The 19,687-nt window shown below is 43.9% G+C and overlaps 1 protein-coding gene across 1 annotated transcript; it reads right to left on the bottom strand.

Annotated features, from left to right (window-relative positions):
- Positions 1 to 5,109: 5,109 nt before the first annotated feature.
- On the bottom strand, positions 5,110 to 19,126 carry LOC142585141 (uncharacterized). Its single transcript, XM_075695667.1, has 4 exons — positions 18,999 to 19,126; positions 12,526 to 13,564; positions 5,767 to 5,833; positions 5,110 to 5,242 (listed from the first exon to the last, which is right to left on the bottom strand). Exons 1-3 carry the CDS (start codon positions 19,042 to 19,044, stop codon positions 5,812 to 5,814), a joined length of 1,107 nt encoding a protein of 368 aa, XP_075551782.1. The 5' UTR covers positions 19,045 to 19,126; the 3' UTR covers positions 5,110 to 5,242; positions 5,767 to 5,811.
- Positions 19,127 to 19,687: the final 561 nt, after the last annotated feature.

Here is a 19,687-nt window from a genome sequence, read left to right on the forward strand (position 1 = left end):
TCGAGGTGCTCCTTTCCTTCAATGCATCGTGTTCCTATGCCTTCATCAAAACGTGTTCAATAATTTTCTATCTCCTTAAACCGGTGTACTGGCGATTCTGTGTCGACGTCCTACTTGTGGATTTACATATAAAGTATGGCAGGCTGCTTCGTACCACTTGAAAGTATATACTTTATTGCCGGAGCAAATATATGCACAATCCAGGCGCATTTTTGGCGTCGGTGCCGCCATTATGTTCCGTATGAAGTCCAAGGGCGACAACGCCGTCACCGCGCGCCGTATGCTGTATGTGCGAGGGAAAACTTGCGAGGGTGAGCCGATGACCGAGGCTCATTCTCGCACGCGCAAAAGAGGAAAACAGGGAGGAAGCGCGCCGTCTTCCGTCGCGCGCGAGGCACCTGGGGGAGGGCAGGTGCCTCGGCTCCTGCGGCTGTTGCGTACGGCTCGCGGACGTCCATATCTTGAAAACGATATGCGATGTAGAAAGAGTGCGCGGTCGCGCAGGCCTCATCTTCAAAGGAATCTGCGATGTGTGGAAAGTGCGCCGAGTGCTGGTATCTTTGTATGCGCTGTGCTTTCCACGCTTAGTTAGCGTTGCAGCGAGACGCAGCACGAAGGTCAGTTCGCTCGCTGCTATTGCCGCGCGTCGCCACTCCACCGTTTTGGCAGTGAGTTTCCCCGGTCATCGATTGAGATGAGTTATTGCTATAACTGAACCTCCATCCTATGTATGCGGCACCACTTACTAAGCAGGCTGTTTTGAGGAACGAGAGAAAATGTGTGCCAAAACTCTAAGTGATTTGAACGAAAGTCACCTGTGATTCAAGCACTAAACAGCAGTTACATTATTGCAGTGAAATACAAAAACAAGCACAGCGATCGATTGGTGCTACCTATATTCACCTTAGTAGGCGAGATTTTTGTGTGTCTCTATGCGTTTCTAAACTGGAGCTTTCATTTCGAAACTATCGAAAATGCGTGCGCGTTCCATGCCTTTGACATAATAGATGCCTTGAATTCTGAGGCTGTTGCAAACTAGGAGTGACTGAAATTCGCTGAACGTTTAGCTGCCTGTCTCAGCTATATGCCTCTCCAACTCTGCATATCGACGACGGTCTTAGTATTAAATTTACTGAGACATTTTAGAGCTTTATCGATATCGGCAACTTCAGCTCTGCAGCGTACGATGTCTCTGAGTGGGAAGTCACCAAAGGGGCGTAGTGATCTAGTACACCGGACTTTAATGCTGTTTTTTAACGTTTTGAGCAAGATGGCACACGTTCCAGGGCGTAACCGAGGCAGGTGTCCAGCATGTTCCGCAGAGGCAGCAGTAAGTATCAGTGGGAACACTTTTCTCGCCCGTCAATTATCACTCCCAAGTATCTGTTCCAAATCAACCTGTCGCAATAATCATTAGCGTGGATGGTATCAGGGCCATCCCAACGCAGACGCTTACGAAGCGTAGCTTTATGCGCCCAAACGTGGTCGCAGGGAAGGACGTAAACACACGGGGGTTTGCATTAGAGTTACGTCCGTTCGTAGCTTGCAACTGGCACTTCATCTGAAATGAACTCCCATGTCTATGTACATCTTTTACAAAAGTATTGATGAGCTATAATCTCGGACAGACGGTGCGAGCTTTCATTTACCCATTAGCGCCCAGTTTACTTTTGCAAGTAGATGACGATTTTCATTTCCTTGTAGTTCACCGAGAAAAAATAGCTTTTTCCGTAATGCGCCATTTGGATAATGAAGGCCTCGTCAAGGCGTACCGCTTTGTAGTTTTTTTTAGCTGCATGATGTTTGGATGTATTAATCGGCAAACTTCGATAATGTCTGAACCTAACAGGCATTGCTGTGCACTCGCACTTTTTATTTTTGTCAAACCGCTAGGGACTTCTCGGAACTGAGTTTTGTGTGCAAGATGTAGAAAAGAATGCCTTAACGAATAAGTGCATGACATTCCACATACAATCTGTTTTAAAGCGTATCAAGATAATGTATGCAGGTGTACTTTATAAATGCACTGGGTGTATATGCATGCGAGATTTGCTTGTCCTCAAAGCACATATTTTTTTTCCTCCTTGTGTTAGTACAAAACAATCACATCAACCTAATCACTATTCTTCCCGATTTCTCTTGTTTTTCCCGCTGACAAAGATGACGATTCTCATGTCTTCACAGTCAATATAGCAACAAAGAATGTTACAATAAATCTAGATACATCAAAAACAATTTAGGTTTTTCCTGAACATTTTATATGATAACAGGATATTTGTGCAAGAATAAAATTGATTAATGATACGTGGGAGGAAACAGAAAATGAGACAAATTATGTATATTGCTCTACGAAGGGCGATTAGCTCGGTAATAAGAAATTTACAATTTACTTAATTACAAATTTATTTATTAGGCTAACATTGCGTGCGTATCGGAACGTAGCACCAAACACTTCCTCGCTCCTGCCGAAGTAATATGTCACCCACTTGAATATCAAATACACGTCCCTAATAATGAAATGCTAATTTTGATATAAACAAGATAGGCGTGTCTGTTTAAAGCTTCATTTTACCATTCAATGTAAGCGTTTTTGTTGTAAGACATTCCAAAGAATGGCATACCGTTGAGGGTATGCATCAGATTTTGATTTCCATAAAGGTCCACCGTACTTTATAATGTACAGCATCGTAGCGCTTGAAATCATAAAGCGTAATTAATAGAGCTTTCACAGGGAACTTACAGTGTACATAGACCATTTGCCACTAAAAAGCAATACCATCTTCCTGGCAGATTCCTTGGGGACCTGAACGGGGGTTATTACTGGCTTCTTTGACCTCTTAATCAATGAAAGCGCCAGAGTTAAACCGATTACTTGGGCTCTGATTCAATTTATTGTGGCAGCCGCATTCTTTTAGGTGGAGACCACCGTCTTGTTTTCTTGCTCACTTAGTTTTTCAAACGATGCTTTTCGCCTGCTACGAGGTGATTATAAAATATCTAGGAGATGGTGTGGTTGAAGTATTTTAGAAGCAATTGAATTTAAGCATGTCTAGATGTACGGGAAGCCTGCATTCTTTCGCGAGTTGTTACGGTATATGGTTTGCACTTTCAGCGTCACTGAGTCGTTTTCTAATTTGCCGCGCTTACGCGCACTGCTTCGACAGCGAGGATATTTTTTTTCTAAAATAAAGGCTCACTCGCGCGCTGAGCGCAACGATGGCGAACATACTTTCGCAACATTCGAAGGAGCGTGTCAAGGAGGTTGTAGGTCGTTCTTTATTTTCGCACAAAGCGCTTGAAAAATTTCATGGAAGTCTGTTGTCACGAAGGTAGCGAGCAGCAGTGCGCGCTTCTTCTCGAATGTTGCTAAATCGTCGTTAGCGCAATAGCTTGTGATATAAGAAAAAGTTCAATTTTACCACATACTTAAAGGCGTGAGCTTGCCTAGGCTACGTTTCAATGGGCCTTGCCAAAGAAGATCTACCATTTGTGCAAGACAGAACTGGGATCCTTCTGGTTCAGATCATTTATTGGAACAACAATGCGAAAGTTATTTAAGTGAGCAATATTTTTATTATCTTCGCTCCTAACCTTGCCGAACCAGGCATTATTTATTGACTGAAGGCACTTCTAAGGAGGTTTAACCCCCACGGCAATGTGTCAGTGCCGTGTATACCCGCAACATTCTTTAAGGGGCCCTTAAGCCTGTGCGTACATAGATTCTTACATAGTATAGTGGTGCCCCCACGTGTGAGGAACAGAAAGTGAAATAAATTGAGTGTACCCCAGGTCGAGCACCTGTGGTTTCTCGGCACTGCAGCGCGATTTCTTATGACTTTCTTTCGGTACTACGATTCGCAAGAAGTCCAATAGATATGCACAAATAGCGCACGCAATTTCAATGTATTAGTTAAACCTTAACTGGCAAACACCTCGTGTTACCAGTTAACATAAGCCACCTCCTTTATTTTTCATTTTGTTTTGTTGCAGTTAGACCTCACGAAATAAATTCTTGGGTCATCAGAGAGTGAAACGAGAAAGTATTTTCCTGGCATGCAACTGTGCTTGAAGGTTTTATTATATGTATATATTACGTTCGGCTGTACCGCAGTAAGATTATTCAGTTTTAACAGCTGCAGGTGACATGGTTTAGTGCTTTTAGCATAGCTCATTGCACGAACCACTTTCGAAAATGAGCCTTTTCACGGTGGTCTTTATGCGAACACAGCGCACGAAACCTTACGGAAGTGAAGATACATAAGATCTCTAACTTCTGTAGTTATGCTCTTAGACTAGCAGTCATTGTAATCTTCCTCGGCCACCTTTCCTATATTTCGAGCTCCGGCGCGGTCGTCTCGTGCTTGTGCTGGGAGCTGTGATGTTAGAAGGAAATAGAAGAATAAAGAAATAAAGAACGCTTCTTCGGCTGCTGCCATCGGCCCCAACGGTTCATATGTGTCTCTTTCGTGGCCGTGACGTCGTGCTCGCCGTGAAATCACGCCCGGTTTAACGCGTCATGGGAACCGAGGTTAGGTTCACTACAGCAATGTCTGAGTCAGCGATCGAAAGACCTGAGGACCGTTTGGACCGATGACAGGGGTCCCGAAGCAGCTCGCTTTCTTTTTATTCTACGAATGTTGTGCCACGAGGGCACTGGAAAGTCTCAACAGCACATCGCCATTTCATACAAAGCACCGCATCACTCATCGCCAGAGTAGCGCGCAGCAAAGATGGTTTCACAGAGGACGATATCTTAAAACTGGTACAAGAGGCGAGACTCTCCGAACTGGACCTGGGAAGCCAACTGGCGACCCTCGACCAGGCCCGGCGAGCCGTGATCGCCAGTGGAGCCCTGTCAGAGGGAACCACCCAGGAATAAACCGCGCAACAGTTTCTGCAATAATGAAGTTCCTCCTCCTCCTCCTCATACATGGTTCAATATGTGCGCATCGTGAAGCCAGTCGATTGGATATGCATAGTCAGGCTGTTTTTTCACATAAAGCTAAACCCAGTGAAAGCGAGTTAACTTGATCCATTGCGTAAAGTTCTTGCCTCTGTAGTTGCAGTGGTTAAAATTCTCCTGGGACGACAATAAACAAAACGCAGTAGTTGAAAATATTTGTATTTTATTTGGAAAAATCTTATCAGAATTGGTACTTCTTTTATACAGTCGTCGGGAAGTCCATAAGCCTTCTGTTGCTTCTCTTTTATTCTACGATAAAGGATTTCTTCGCCTACGAATCTGTAAAAGAAAACGTAATTCACATGTAGGATTTTGTAGGCATAACTCGCGTAAAACGGAAATAAGAAATTTCGCCTGAGTGCTTCCGTTTCCAGATGATGACCAAAACGTGAACAAGGTGAATGCAGGAGCGAACGTTTCGACAAGTGGACTTGTCTTCTTCAAGGCCTTGAAGAAAAAGTCCACTTGTGGAAACGTTGGCTCCTGCATTCACCTTGTTCACGTTTTGCTCATCGTCTTGAATTTCCATCTCCCGCGTTCCCCGTGTTTTCCTCCGTTTCCAAAAGTTACTCTAACAATCACCATTCAAATGTTACAGTTCATAAATGCACTTTGAAGTTTAGAATGTCTTGCCATCTCATTAGCGAATATCCAGCTTCTAATGAAGATATGGATAAAAACGTGTGCTTCGATTGAAAACAAAACGAATTTACGGGAATTCTACTTGCGCTAACATTTTTTTCTTTCTTACGTATGCAACTGCCTTTCTCCTGATAAATATATTATAGAAAAAGCTAACGTACGTGATCGATGTGTTGTTAACAATATTCCGGAAAGTCGTAGATCTTTTATCCCGCCAAAGTCTTGATACTGTAAAGAAAAACGAGCACGCTTCATTTCAGTATTCAAATTTAGCTGCCAGCAAGAAAGAAAAACACCGATGCTTTTAGGCTTTACTAGCCATTTGTGCATCTCCTAAGAATTAGCCAACAGGTGCAAAAATGCCGAATTCCAAGTGTGAGGATTCAGAGAATCATTATCACAAAGCAACTATTTTGGCTTTACAATAGCCAAAACAACTTTGAAAGTTTTATCGCATGGTTAATTGATGTTACGCGCGACGCCATTGATATGCACGAGGCGCGCTCACAAAAATTTGCATTATTGTCACGAAGGAACGAACGTAGTTTAAGCGATAATTTATGGGGGGGGGGTGAATGTGACTCCCCACTGGCGGTAACCTGCGGCACTATTCAAAAAGTCGTCCGCTTGTCGGTAAGCCCTAGAACTTACACTTGTGCATGATTTTGTGGTCCACTATTGAGCGACAGTTGATCACTCCGTTATTGGTAGGCATGGCCTGTTCGACCACATTGATCTGCCTTGTTCGATTTCACAGTAGTGTCATAACTTGGGGCATCATCATCGTGCACGGCCATTAGCGCGCCATGTACCTCCTTGACCATGTGCCCCTTCACGTGCAGGAAGCTGATCACGGCTCGTGCTCGGACCAGCTTTACCAACGGATGCTGCCATTCTTGTCATGATGCCTTGGCAGTGTTTCGTACTTATACATGGAAACCAATTTTGATATTATCCTTCAACTAGTGAGACGTGCGCTCATTTCTATGCCTTTCATTTATGAGGGCTCCATGTTTTTAGCACCGGCAGTACTAATTTATTAATGTGCCTAATCACCAGCATGAAGAAAGGAGGAATGTGGCCTGGCCCATTTGATATCGCTCATATGTAATCAGGCCCTGTGGGCAAAAAGCAGTTTTACAGCTAAATTATATCTTTAGCAGAATGACCTACGTGTCACGAATCTGGATGGTTGTCCGATAGCTAATGATGCTCGAAATAACCTGTGTTCTTTCTTTTTATCTTGGTTGCATTAGCAGCTTTCATATTTATGCGTGATGACGACGCAAATGTGAACATACTGCTCAGTGCTCGATTTCGTCTTCTCAAAATCGAAGTGGTATGAGCTTTGGGATAGAAGATGAGGAAGCGTATGAGCCTGGAGGATGGGGGAAAGGAGGATGAAGTTGGAATAAAATGGAGACATACATACTTCAAACCGCCGGCTTCTTGGACAATCCCCCATAGTGGGTATGAGCCAGTACTTGGGATACAAGACAAGTAAGACAAGATCGATGTCACTTTCACAGCAAAGCTTTATATCTATTGTGTCCTTTCAACTAGGAACGCTAAGTTATTTTAGAGCAGCCGCAATCGGCCCAATCATGTGGGTGACATTCTTCTTTGAGGAGACGTCCGCAGAGAAGATAATTTTTTCGAGATACCAAGCTCATTAGTAATCAGCGTTGGAACTACGTCGTCAACTCAATTCGATAGAACTCGTTATCCCCGCTTTGGAGAAGGCTTCTGTGAACACTGTTGATCTACGTAGAAAGGGTGCTGTGAAAGTAAACTTGCGTTTGGCGACCTCCGAAGAACCAGTTCACCCGATGCGTCGAAAGGACTCGGGATCACGGTATTCGACGGGAGAGGTGAGCCTCGTTTTGCAACCGCTTCAGGTGCAATGGGAAGTCTATTCATATTCATAATTATAGCATATTCATAGATGCGTCCACCTTCTGCAGTAATAGCCATACTAATGCACGGACGGCACGCTGTATTACTAAGCCATGCGCAAGTATGATCACTTAAAACTGTAGACGGGCTCCTGGAATGCCTTCAGAACGCACCATCTACTTCAGAAAAAGGATATCTACTAACTCAAGCCGTCCCTTAAGATGGACCGACGTGAATTGGTCAAGCCGTAATCAACGAGACGCGAGCCACTTTCCAAGCAGCACAGATAACTTGGGTTGGCTCGCTCTCACAGTTCGGGTTAATAATGTCGACAACGACGTTCAAGAGTTTCTAACGACAAAGAAACATAAATAACGGTGATCAGTCCAATCCTATGACCACAGCTGAGATTGTTTATTTAACTTGCTCTAGCCTACTTCACATTCCCGTCAAAGCGGGAATCAGACATATGATGGCTTTGGTAGAAAGCTGGGCTTCTCTATGTATAATAATTTCCAAGCTGGTGGATCCAAGTCACCTGCTTAGTGGTAGAGTGCTACGGGTAGAAGGTTGCGATGGAAAAGTGACATTGCATAATTAGCTGATCTTAGTAAACATTGAGTTCCAAGGTCATAAAATAGAGAGTGAAGTATTAGTGACAGAAGGTGTGCCGTTCTACTTTCTGCTATCCAGACTACATATAAAGAAACTGAGAATCAACGTATACTGGAACGATCCGGTTTTAGTCGAAGGACTACCAAGGGACGAGATACATCAGTTTAGACAAGCTAGCCTACGAGTTCAGTGCGCGGAGGATATTGCAACGACCTGCCATGAACTTGTATTCATGGGAAGCTATCCTCAAGCGATGTAGTTCTACAAGGTCCCTTTCGAACTAACTCCTTGTAGCATGTCTAGAGAGCAAACGATATGGTTAAAGAAAAAAATTGCAGGAGATGCTCGACGACAATATAATTCGACCTTCGGTATCACCCTTCGCCTCTCACTAACGATTTGCATACGTTTCAGACTGTGCACAGACTACTGAATCGTCAGGCAGAAGTTATATCATTTCCCATGCCAATGATAGACATAATTATATATGAGACTGGTGGTTGCGACAATCTTCACGTACTGACTTGTACAAATGTTTCTGGCAGATTCCGCTAACCGAAGAAAGAAAAATGTACAGGGCTTTTATCGCGTCCTTCAATATGTATGAGTATAACTGGCTTCCTTTCGGCTGAAAGAACTCGCCAGCATGGTTCCACAAGATCATTATTTAACTCCTCAAGCCTTGCCTAGGTGTATTTTGTAACGTGTACGTAGACAGTATTATCGTGTTCTCCAAAGCAAAGGCTGAGCACCAGGAACATCTGTCTCAGGTATTAAATGCCTTGAGCTTGGCACACCTTAAGGTTATCTTTAAGCAAAGTGATTAGTTCAAAGAAAAGTTGCGTTTCTTGGAAGAGTCTTTGATGGGACAACTAAAAGCATGACACAAGAGTCCGTCGAAAAGCTCTGCTAACTGGTAAAACAATAAGACGTCCACTCATTGCGGGTGTTTTAGTGATAAGAACGACATTTCAGACATTTCATAAAGGACTTTAAAGTCAAAACTAGATTTTTCACGCACGTAACGCAGAAAGAAATTCCATTTGAGTGAAATGACGAGTGTGAGAGTGTCTGCCGCGATCTAGTGCACAAAATTTCTCCTGACACTTTTCTGCACATAGCAAATTTCACTTTGCTCTTTAAACTGAATATCGAGTCCTCTCACGACGTGACAGGTGCAGTCTTGTATAAAAAACACTCACAAGCATCCAGCCATAAAAAACGACACCTAGTAGGTTACTACAGATACGCCCTCAAGCCATCTGTACTTAACTACACCTCTACTGAAAAGGAGGCACTTGCAGTCCTCAAAGTAATTCAGTAATTCCGTAAGTGCCTAGAAGGTATGAAGTTCACCTTGTTCACCGACCACCAGGCTCTCACTCAAATCTTGAATGTGACTCGACCTAAATGGCCTATAGTCAGGTAGGTGAACTACTTGCAGGACTTTTACTTCAACATCTCCCACTGACCTGGACCGCTATTGACTGATGCAGATGCTTTGTCTAGACTGACTATACCGACACTTGGACTTATTTTATCTTTTATGGGATAACACTTTTTACCATCTAACAATCCAACAAAAAACAATTGAAAGAAATCAATGAAGTAAAATTGTGGGAAGGCACCGAACAACTGACGTTTATTAAATGTCAGTATCAAGTTGCGCCGACGCTGGTTTCCAATGTGCTTCATTTGTACCACGACAACCCGGAATCTAGAGGACACGACCGATTTTGGCGCAACTACAACGAGCTAGTTAAGAGATTTACGTGGCTTCGTATGAAGGAAGCAAAGCTGTATGTTCGTTCATGCCATATTTGGCAAGTCAGCAAAGGGAAGTATAACCAGCCCACGGACGCGATGCTAATACCTTCCCACTCGAACGTGCCTTTTGGAGTTATACGCCTGAATTTTGCCGAGATAACTACGAAACGAGAGGGAGTAAAAAAAAAACGCAAGCTTTTGTTCTTTCCATGGATGAATGAGGCAGGCTGCTCGCGGCACGGGCAAGAAAAGAAGATGCAAATAGCGCTATCGCTCTCCTCGAAAGGGATATGTATAGGACTACCAGGACGATCGTATGTGACAAAAGTATAGCGTTCAAGAGTGAAAAACTAGCAAAATAGGCTCGAGACCGCAATATGTCGAGCAAGTTGTATGCGTCATACCATAACTCATCGAATCCGTGTGCAGAGCGGGCTATACAATATGTGAAACAGTGAATCAGAATGTACGTTAATTTCCCTGGTGGGTGGAGATGCTCTTTAGAAGCAGCTGTGAAACATCACAATTGCTCCTTCATTAGTGGCTTGGGATGCAGTTCACATTTCGCTTGTTCAGGAGAAACTCCTATATTGCAGGCGGACCCTGAGTTGGGGCTCTTAAAAATCTCAAGATCGTCTAGGAGAGGAACAAAAATACCAGGACGAAAGGTACCGTAAATGAACGAAAAAGAAATTTTGACAAGAGACATCGCTCAGACGTCCCAGACATAAGTCACCGACTTTGTTCGAGTTGGAAAAGGAGTAAGAGGTTCCAGTGCCAAATTTTGTGGCCCTTACTCTGTGACAAAGACAGCCACTTAGAAATGAATATTGAAGACTGGTACATCGGTGAACGTGGCTCAGTTGAAGGTGTTTCAATTGGAAACGTTTTACGTACTATCCCAGGAGGGGTTAGCAAAACAAACCTGAAAGGCTGAAGCAGTATGAACCTTCGTATAGAAGAGGAGTAGGGGAGAGGAAAGAACTATAATGGAAATGGGAATAAAGTGGAGGCAAGATGGACGGCTGTTTCACAGCAAAGCTTGAAACCTATTGTGTCCTTTTAACTAGGAGCGCAGCAGAGATCTGAGTCTTTTTACACTTGTACTATCATGTTTCCTTTTCCACTACAAGACTGCTTTTGACAACAAGCCTTTACTTCTCATACAACTTCTATTTTTATGTTTCTAAACGTGCAAAACGCGAAAAATTATTGCTCTGATTTGACAACCGCTAAACAGATTTTACTAAAAATTGTTGCATTTAAGCGATAATGCTTATTTATATCGACTGTATCAAAGAAGTTTTACTAAGGTCCTGGAAGCTTATATAAAAAATGCTGAAAAGCAGTACGTTTATTATAATAAAAGCACAAACTTTAGGAATCCATAACGCTGCACCAAAAAGAAATCAAGACACGAAGCAGTTCTGTAAGTTGTATTTTTTAGTGCATCTCCACCGGACAAATATCATTTACAAGTTTGCAGGTTACATAAAAGTGTTATATTTAGGCGGGTATTGCAGAAACCCTACTTGCGTATTGTTTATGTATTCCAGAGCAGTGTATAATACGTAAGTTTTCTCCCTTTGAGATATTTCAATATGCACGTATGACAAGATTGTGAGATAATTTTAGGTACTGCGTTACGAAGCTGTCGGCTTTATGCTTCAAGTGCAATTTTGAGATTTTCAGTTTTTTGTATAACAATCGTCCGCATTTCAGAAATATGGTCTCCGTAGTCGATAGATTCTAACTTTTTCTTTGAATCCTAACAAACCTCATAAAGTTCGTTGAGTAGATGACTAGCAAGACGATTTCTTTGTCCGTGTCCTTAGACGGGAGATTCATGCGGTGAAACTTCGTCCTAATTGGCAGCAGCTGCTCTCATTAGCCGTTATAACCGCTCCAAAGTGAGGGATAATCGATATTATCACACTTTAGCAGACGAGGAAAACGAAGTTTCGCTTTATGCCGTGACAGGTGGTGGCTAAACCGTAACACACGATATTGTTATTTTATTTTATTTTCAATACTGCCCCTCTCTATTGAGAGCATAGCAGTGGGCATTACAAAGGCAATCGTCTTTAAGAAGAAAAAAAACAATATAGGAATCGACTGTTGCTATGTAATTATTTTTTCCAGAACTAGCCTCGTTATGCTGCTCGGCAAAAATATTTGTTTTTTAGCTCACCTATTTTGCTTAGCCATGGCAGCCATGGGTAAAATATTTGTTATGAGGCGATCTACATAATGAATGATAGTTCCCTTTCTCTGCATTTCTCGACAACGGAGTTCATTACGTCTGTCCTATTGCATACGTCACATACAGCATTCACGACAGAGTGTTATATGCATTAAGTGGATCTGCAAAGAATGCGTGCTGGAAGAACATCTAATTGTACGTAGAAAACAGTATAAAAGACAGTGCCTAGAACAATATGAGGCTAACCTGAGCCTTTTTTTACCACTACATATCAAAAAAGCTAATTTACGAACAATCAATATGCACTTTTCTATAAAGTTTTCTTTGCTTTGAGAGCTCCACCAGAACTGTTAGTGCCACCTTCGGGTTAGTGAGCTCGGCAGTCTTGTCCAAAGCCTCGCACTTGTACATGCAAGATAAAACAAACCGTGGTACGTACCCCTTTCCGCCAGTCACAGTGACGGTGGGCAGAGCCGGCATGTTAACGGGCGTGACGAGGTTGGTAGCTGGCGCGGTAATTTTTTCAACAACTCCACTGACGGCAGGGGCTGCAGCCGTCGAAATAACAGATGAGCTTGGGGATCCCATTCCAAAGCTCCTAAAGCCGGAACCGAAGCTTCCAAAGGAAGGGCCGTATGAGCCGTAATACCCGAATGGACTGAAACTTCCATAACCAAAGCCTCCAAATGGAGCATATCTGAATGAGCTCATAGGACTCATCCCATACATCCCAAAGTAGCCAGAAGACGGGTAGCCTCCAAAGAGGCTAGAAAGGCCGGAGTAACCAGAGTAACCTCCAAGGATGCCTGAAAGGCCGCTGAGTCCTGAATAACCTCCATACAATCCTGACAGACCGCTAAGACCAGAGGAGCCGCCTAGGAAACCGGAGTATCCGGGATAACTCCCAAGTACTCTTACTGACCCAAGACCACCGAGACCTCCGAGATAACCTGGGTAACCACCAAGAAGCCCCGACAGGCCTCCAAGTCCTGAGTAACCTAAACCACCACCATAGAGCCCCGAAAGACTACTCAGTCCACCATAACCTCCGTAAAGTCCCGATAAGCCTCCTAGCCCTGAGTAGCCTAATCCTCCAAGTACTATCGGTCTTGAATAACCACCGTAGAGCCCTGAAAGACCACTCATCCCACCATAACCGCCGTAAAGTCCTGATAAGCCTCCTAGTCCTAACCCGCCAAGAGAGCTTCCATATAGCCCAGAGAGGCCGTAAGAGACACCACCGAGTCCGCCTAGTCCCCCGTATCCTCCAAGAAGTCCTCCGTAGCCGCCACCAAGTCCACCAAGGCTACTAAGTCCACCGAGTCCCCCGTATCCTCCAAGAAGTCCTCCGTAGCCGCCACCAAGTCCACCAAAGCTACTAAGTCCACCGAGTCCCCCGTATCCTCCAAGAAGTCCTCCGTAGCCGCCACCTGAGCCTCCCCAGCCGAAGCTCAGTAGTGCCTGTCCTTGCACTGCGGCTGCAAAAAAAAATTAGAACAACGTTTTGTAAATTGAAGTTTATGTATCCTTACGCCGAGAAGCAGGATATCGCATACGTCTTGCACATTTGTTTTCTGACACTAAGGTGTGAGATAACGATAATATATGTGCGCATAGCAGGGTATTAGTGATATTGAAGCAGTTGACTACGTTGCCACTTTGGTCGGTTACGTGTTTAGGAATATCACCTTTTATGTATGAGAACATGCTGCTTTTTCTGTAGAAAACGGCTATGCTGCGAAGCGCAGATATGAATGGTTGAATTGTATTAGTCGTCGTGCCCAACTATCCCCGGCTACCAATTTCATTTAGAGCATCTTACACTCCATAAATAGATGGGTGCTTAATAGGTAGTTGTAGGCGTACTAGAAGATAAGCTACAATATAGCGGGTTATTTCAGCACACATTTAAGAAATAAACTTTGCTCATTCCGGTTAAAAATCGCTCAGACGTTCTACGAAGGCAGAAGCATATTAAGCCTAGTTAACCGGAGAAGCGTCCAAATATGCACACAGGTAAACTAATAGATTAACACCATGCAGTAAAAAAAAAACATTCATACATACATGGCCCCGATTCTCCTGTTTAACAAAAGCTCGAGCAACTACAGTCATGGTAATAGTAATAGTGAAGCAAAATAATGCAGTGTCACTCAGATGCACATACAGTGTTGTACCCGTTGAGGGAAAAAGCTGGGATACTGCAGCACCGCACGTTTTAATGGGATGCAAATATGGTGACACAATACGTATATAGGCTGCTTAAAAGCGAGCCATTTTAAGTAAATGACTGGGAAACAAACACCAGTTCCCGCTGGAACTGGTGCCTCATTGCAGCATTCAGAAGTAGAAATATGAGGAACCACCCTCACTTCCTAGGTTGTATCACCGTGTACACTCCAACAACGGTTATTATCACTTACACTCGAAAGAGAGAATATTCGACAATTCCGAATGGTGAATTTTAAACGAATACGAATTAAAAGGAGAAGCGGGTCGAAATGTATTTCAATTTTTCGAATATTCACGCATCTTTAATTTTGTGTTAATAGCTGGAATTATCCGAACCACAAAAAACTGCTAGGCCAACTGCCACGGAGAAGACTAAGTCCGGGTTAGAAGTGTCATATCGCTTCCTGGGAAACAATAGGCTGATGATAGCCCAACTTACTCCAGACCTTTCAAGTAGTGTGCCTTGGAGGAAATGATTATCATTTTTCATTGCTTGCCAGACGAAACGACGAAACGTTTCATTAAAGGGATACTGACATGACATTTCTGACTATTGTATTGCATTACGTGAAGGTGCTCAACCTCTAACCGTGAGCAAGGAAATTTGAAAGCCTTGGAGTTCTGTAAACAATTTATCACAGAAACTTTTCTGCAACCAGTTCAAGTTTCTTTTCCCAAGAGGATATTGTGCTGTGACATGATGATACAGTAAAGGGTGACGTGAGAGCCGGAAATGGCGATGCTTTGTCCTTCGCTCCGGCTCGCTCGGTCTCCTTGGGAGGTTGGACGTAGCAGCATAGGAGCCGCCGAGCCAGTCGGAGTCAGAGCACCTCAGCGTACTACTCCGATATTACTACATACTGTGTGCTGGCACCACAACAAAGCAGAAACACAGCCAAAACTTGTTATAGAAACGCACTTAAATAATTTAGTGCGCGGTGAGGCTCTCCAGTGTTTTTTTTTTTCTGGGATTTAGAGGTGTCATACTCTGACATGAAGCAAAAAAAAAAAAAGAGAGAGCCGGAAATATTGTGTCAGTACCCCTTTATTGAAACAACTTTAGCAAACGGTTCCGTTGGGCCCTATGTTCCCCAGTGTTATTTTTGCCCTTCAATAAATTCATTTCATATCATCAGAGGCCATCAACTGGCCGATCCAGGTGATAGAGGAGACGCGCTTTCTTATGAGCTTAATGAATATGCAAAAATAATGAAAGTGAGTTGCATAGTTACAAGGTGCGGCGCCTAGCCTGAGCTATAATCAAGCCTATCCCGCGTGCTAAGCCTATCAAGACATATTCTGACACTTCATGCAAGCAGGTCAATCAGCATTTGATGAGGGGACATAGAAAGCCATCGTATTATAGGCATTGAGGTAGCGATGGTCTGGATAACAATATGGAACGTCTGTTTTAAGGAACAAATTTCAGGCACTCAGTTATGCCCTGCAATGCACTTTAATACGCCGAGAGTTCGAATGACACATTCCACAAGACAAGATCTATGTGTTCTTTAAGAAAGCTTTCGGTGCAGGCGATTCCCAAGAATCCGCAAATCTCAGCCGCAGGCAAGGCTATCCGGCCTAACCTGCGACATTTAATTTTAACCTAAAATAGCAGGTATGACCATCATAATATGATGGAATGTTTCGGCAAAGAATAGAAATTTTTTGGGGAAGCTTTGCGCACGCATGTAGGGTTTCGTATTCCTTATGCAGTAATAATCTCGACAAGTAGACAACCCTGTAGAATGACGGACCTTTCTTTATTTTCGTTGGCGAGCCCCTACTTGCACTAAATTGGTAATGTCAGCGCTAAAAAGAATTACAGTGAAAAGTGCTCCAGCTGCAGCGGCGGGCTGGCATAGAGTTACCTTTAGTGAAAAAAAAAAGGGGGGGGGGGATACCGAAAAGGCGCGGCCATGTTGCAACTCTTATTGCGGTAAGCTCAATACTTTTTTATAATGGCTAAAAACATCTGATAGAGCTGTGGATACGCACGAAATATAGTGTAAAATGAACCTCTCCATGTGACCCCTGCGTATTAACTGATTTACCAGCGTATTCCTCCGAAACAAAAAAAAGAAGCTATCTGATAGATTTCAAAACGTGGCTGCGTGTACGTTCGCACCTCCAGAAGCCTTAACTAGATGGCGCCACCGAGTCGCGGAAGGTAAGGCTTTAGCGCAAGTCTCCGATTCGCGAGCTTCGTCTCAGTCGCTATCTCGTCATCTGCGCGCACTGGTGGGTAGTACTGAGAAGTCAATTTTACCCACGAAAGAAGGCTTTGTTAAATACCAGGAACCTTTCTTGCTGCACCTCATTATTCAGTGGTATTTTGTTACTCTGAGTTTTGAGTGTTGACGTTTGGAGGGCGTTTCGGCAGCTGGTGAGCATCGTCGTATCGTGGCGGCGCAGCTCTGCACAAGCAGCGTTAGCCATATTTGGTGTTCGCTGTGCGGCACATGTTGCTATGTTACGATCGTCTGCAGTGATATTGCCCGGCTGTAGCCATGTGCCTGTGCTAGCTCTCTCCCCCCCCCCCCTCTCTCTCTCTCTCTCTCTCTCTCTATTTTCTTATCTTCCTATGTCCCCCTCATCAATGCCCCAGTGAGGGTAGCAAACCGGATTTGGCATTCTGGTTAACCTACCTGTCTCTAACCTTCACTGCCTTTGTCTCTCTCTCCTTATGTGGACTGGAAACTGTCAGTCCCCACTGCGCCGTTACGCCACTGCGCTGAAGTAGCGTCGTCACCATTACCAGCACAAGGCTTTAAACGTAAGTGAGCTGCTATTTCAGGAGACCGCAACCTGGCAGCCACCTGTGTCTGTGTATTATAAGCGTAAGACGCCATATTCACTGTCATAAAGCGGTACTGCGCATCTGTAACCTGTATCGAGTAGCGATGAGCCAAGGCCCAGTCAGGCATACCGCCTTTTCCCTTGGCTTCCCCTTTCGCTTGAAAGAAATAGATGTCAAATCAAATATGCTGTGGCACTACCAGCAACTGTGTGCTCATTAATTTTATCGGAATTAGGGCTATCTTGAGAACCGGGATTTTTCTTGAGGCAAGTAAACCACAAATAAAACACGGAGAGCGAAACGAACGTGGACATACTGAGCGCTTGTCTTGGTTCCTTTACCTGCCTTCAGATGCCGCTGTAACAACTAGCTCGGATAGAGACTCTAGTTCAGGGATTTTTCCGTCTTTTCCGTCCTAAATTGGGCGGTGACTAACATCGCTCGCATTATACATCTCGTTATTTTCCCTTTCAAATCTTTCACCAGCTAGAGCAGGTTATTCTTGGCTCGGCTCACGAAGAAGAGGTATGCCAATTTTATTTACGAACGGGTCTCTGTTGGAGCTGTCGTCGCTTGTACCACGTCACCATATGGGGCTTTTATTGGTTGCTAAATTTCCTGAATATGCTAAACATGCTGCATCACGTTCATGATGGCTCTTTCACCGGTGGTGGTTTAGCGGCCGTGGTGCTTATCCTGGCCGCGATGGCCGCATTTTAATGGGGGCGAAATGCGAAAACGCCCGTATCCCGTACATTGGGGGCGCGTTAAAGATCCTCTGGTGGTCAAAGTTAATGCGGATTTTCCCACTATGGCGTGGCTCATAATCAAGCCGCGGTTTTGGCACGTAAAACCCCATAATTCATGCATAGCCTCTTTCGTGACATATGGGCCTCCGAGGTGTCTAATATCGCAAAGTTCCACTTGTGATTGCAATATATCGGGCCAAAATCCACGCCCCCGTGACGGACGCCTCTGCGTAACAGAAACCCATCTCAAATAGTGTGCTTTTGGGAATTGCATGCGACTGAAGTGATTGCGAAGCCTGGAAGACGTTATGGAAGCCATGTTTTGGACATCACCTGTTGTGTTCCATACTGGCACTGGTTAGCGTAGTCTAGTCATAAACCTCTCATGTGTTGCGCATCAAGTAAATAAAAAAAATGTAGCAGGAGAAGAAGTGAATACGCAATGCTGTGCCACTAAAATTTCGGATGAAACAGCCGGCATTCCTTGAGTGCAGGCTTGGGGGCGCCACAACATGATACCGCAGAAAAGCCGCAGGATTCAGCGAGGCGAATTTGGTATTTCTGGCTTGCCATTGTTAGTTCGTCCATTAGCCCTTGAAGCGGCAGTTGTGGAACAAGAGCACGTGCGGGCAAATGAAACCTGGGAACTTGCTTTCGGAAGTTCTTTCTGTTAGAATTATATGTAACGAGCCTTTCTTTTTCGCCAAATTTCTTTGATATTGACCTGGTATTATCTGAAGAGTAAAACTAACACGAAAAAGAAATATCCCTACAATAATTCTTGCTTTCTATCTAAAGGTCAACTGTTATGTCTCCTTTGCTCCATTCGAATTTCAAATTCATTGGGACATCCTGCAGTTAGTGCTGTGCCCTACATTCATGTGAAGGGCAACACTCGTCTGAGTCGCGGCACCCCCATATCTTGTTAGGATGGTGCGGTAAAATTTGAAAGGCTGATATGAACTATGGAACTTGATGTTTCGCGAAAAGAGCTGGATCGGTGTCAGCCTGCAGTCACGCGGCTTCTTTTCCCCTTAAACATGCAAAGGTATGGAACGGCCAACTTAAGCACACAACAGTAAGTACAGTTGACATCCCGGGCACAGACTACTTACTGGGGCATATACTCACCATAGCCGAGAATGTAGAAGGCGGTGGCAAGAACCTTTCCTTGCATCTTGGAGAATCCCGTCTCTGACTTTCTTCAACGCTTACAGGTCGAGCGTTGTGGTGTGATTCGGCCACGGGCATCGCGTATATATATACATCTATCGACTTCGATCCCAGCATTCCTCTGGGCTCAGGTGTTGTGCAGCGTGGAAGTGATTCCATTGTTCGTGTCTGTTCCTCTATTACGCAACGACACAACATAAAGGGCAACAAAATAAGAATAAAAGAAACGCCATCCGCACCAGGTTTGTCTAATAATGGCGCAGGAAACGCTTGGGTAGGCAATGTCAGCAAGAAAGGGGGAGGACATTGTAGAATAAAGAAAGTAATAAGTCATTTTAGAAGTGTCGGAAGCTGAGCAAGATGCTACGAAAAACAAGTGCAGAAATGCCTGCGCAAGAATAGTGTAATCCTCCTCGTTCCTTCTGGTCCTTATTTTGCACGCTCGCTTTTCCGCAGCATGATATCAGGCGATTCTGGTAGTGACTGTGAGAAGCTTAATCTGCTTGTTCAGGAGTATTAGTATAGTCAGTATTATGATAAAAATGAACGAATTTCCTCGTCTCAATCGATTGACGGTTGTCTGATATATATATATATATATATATATATATATATATATATATATATATATATATGTGTATGTATAT

Source organism: Dermacentor variabilis, chromosome 6 (genome assembly GCF_050947875.1).
Source record: "Dermacentor variabilis isolate Ectoservices chromosome 6, ASM5094787v1, whole genome shotgun sequence".
Classification (NCBI taxonomy): Eukaryota; Metazoa; Arthropoda; class Arachnida; order Ixodida; family Ixodidae; genus Dermacentor; species Dermacentor variabilis.

Coding starts and splice junctions, on each gene's coding strand:
- LOC142585141 (XM_075695667.1), bottom strand. CDS start 19,044: ATGCAAGGAAAGGTTCTTGCCACCGCCTTCTACATTCTCGGCTATG. Junction 13,565..18,998: donor CTTCTACATTCTCGGCTATG/GTGAGTATATGC, acceptor TTTTTTTTGCAG/CCGCAGTGCAAGGACAGGCA. Junction 5,834..12,525: donor ACTGTGACTGGCGGAAAGGG/GTACGTACCACG, acceptor TTTTCTTTACAG/TATCAAGACTTTGGCGGGAT.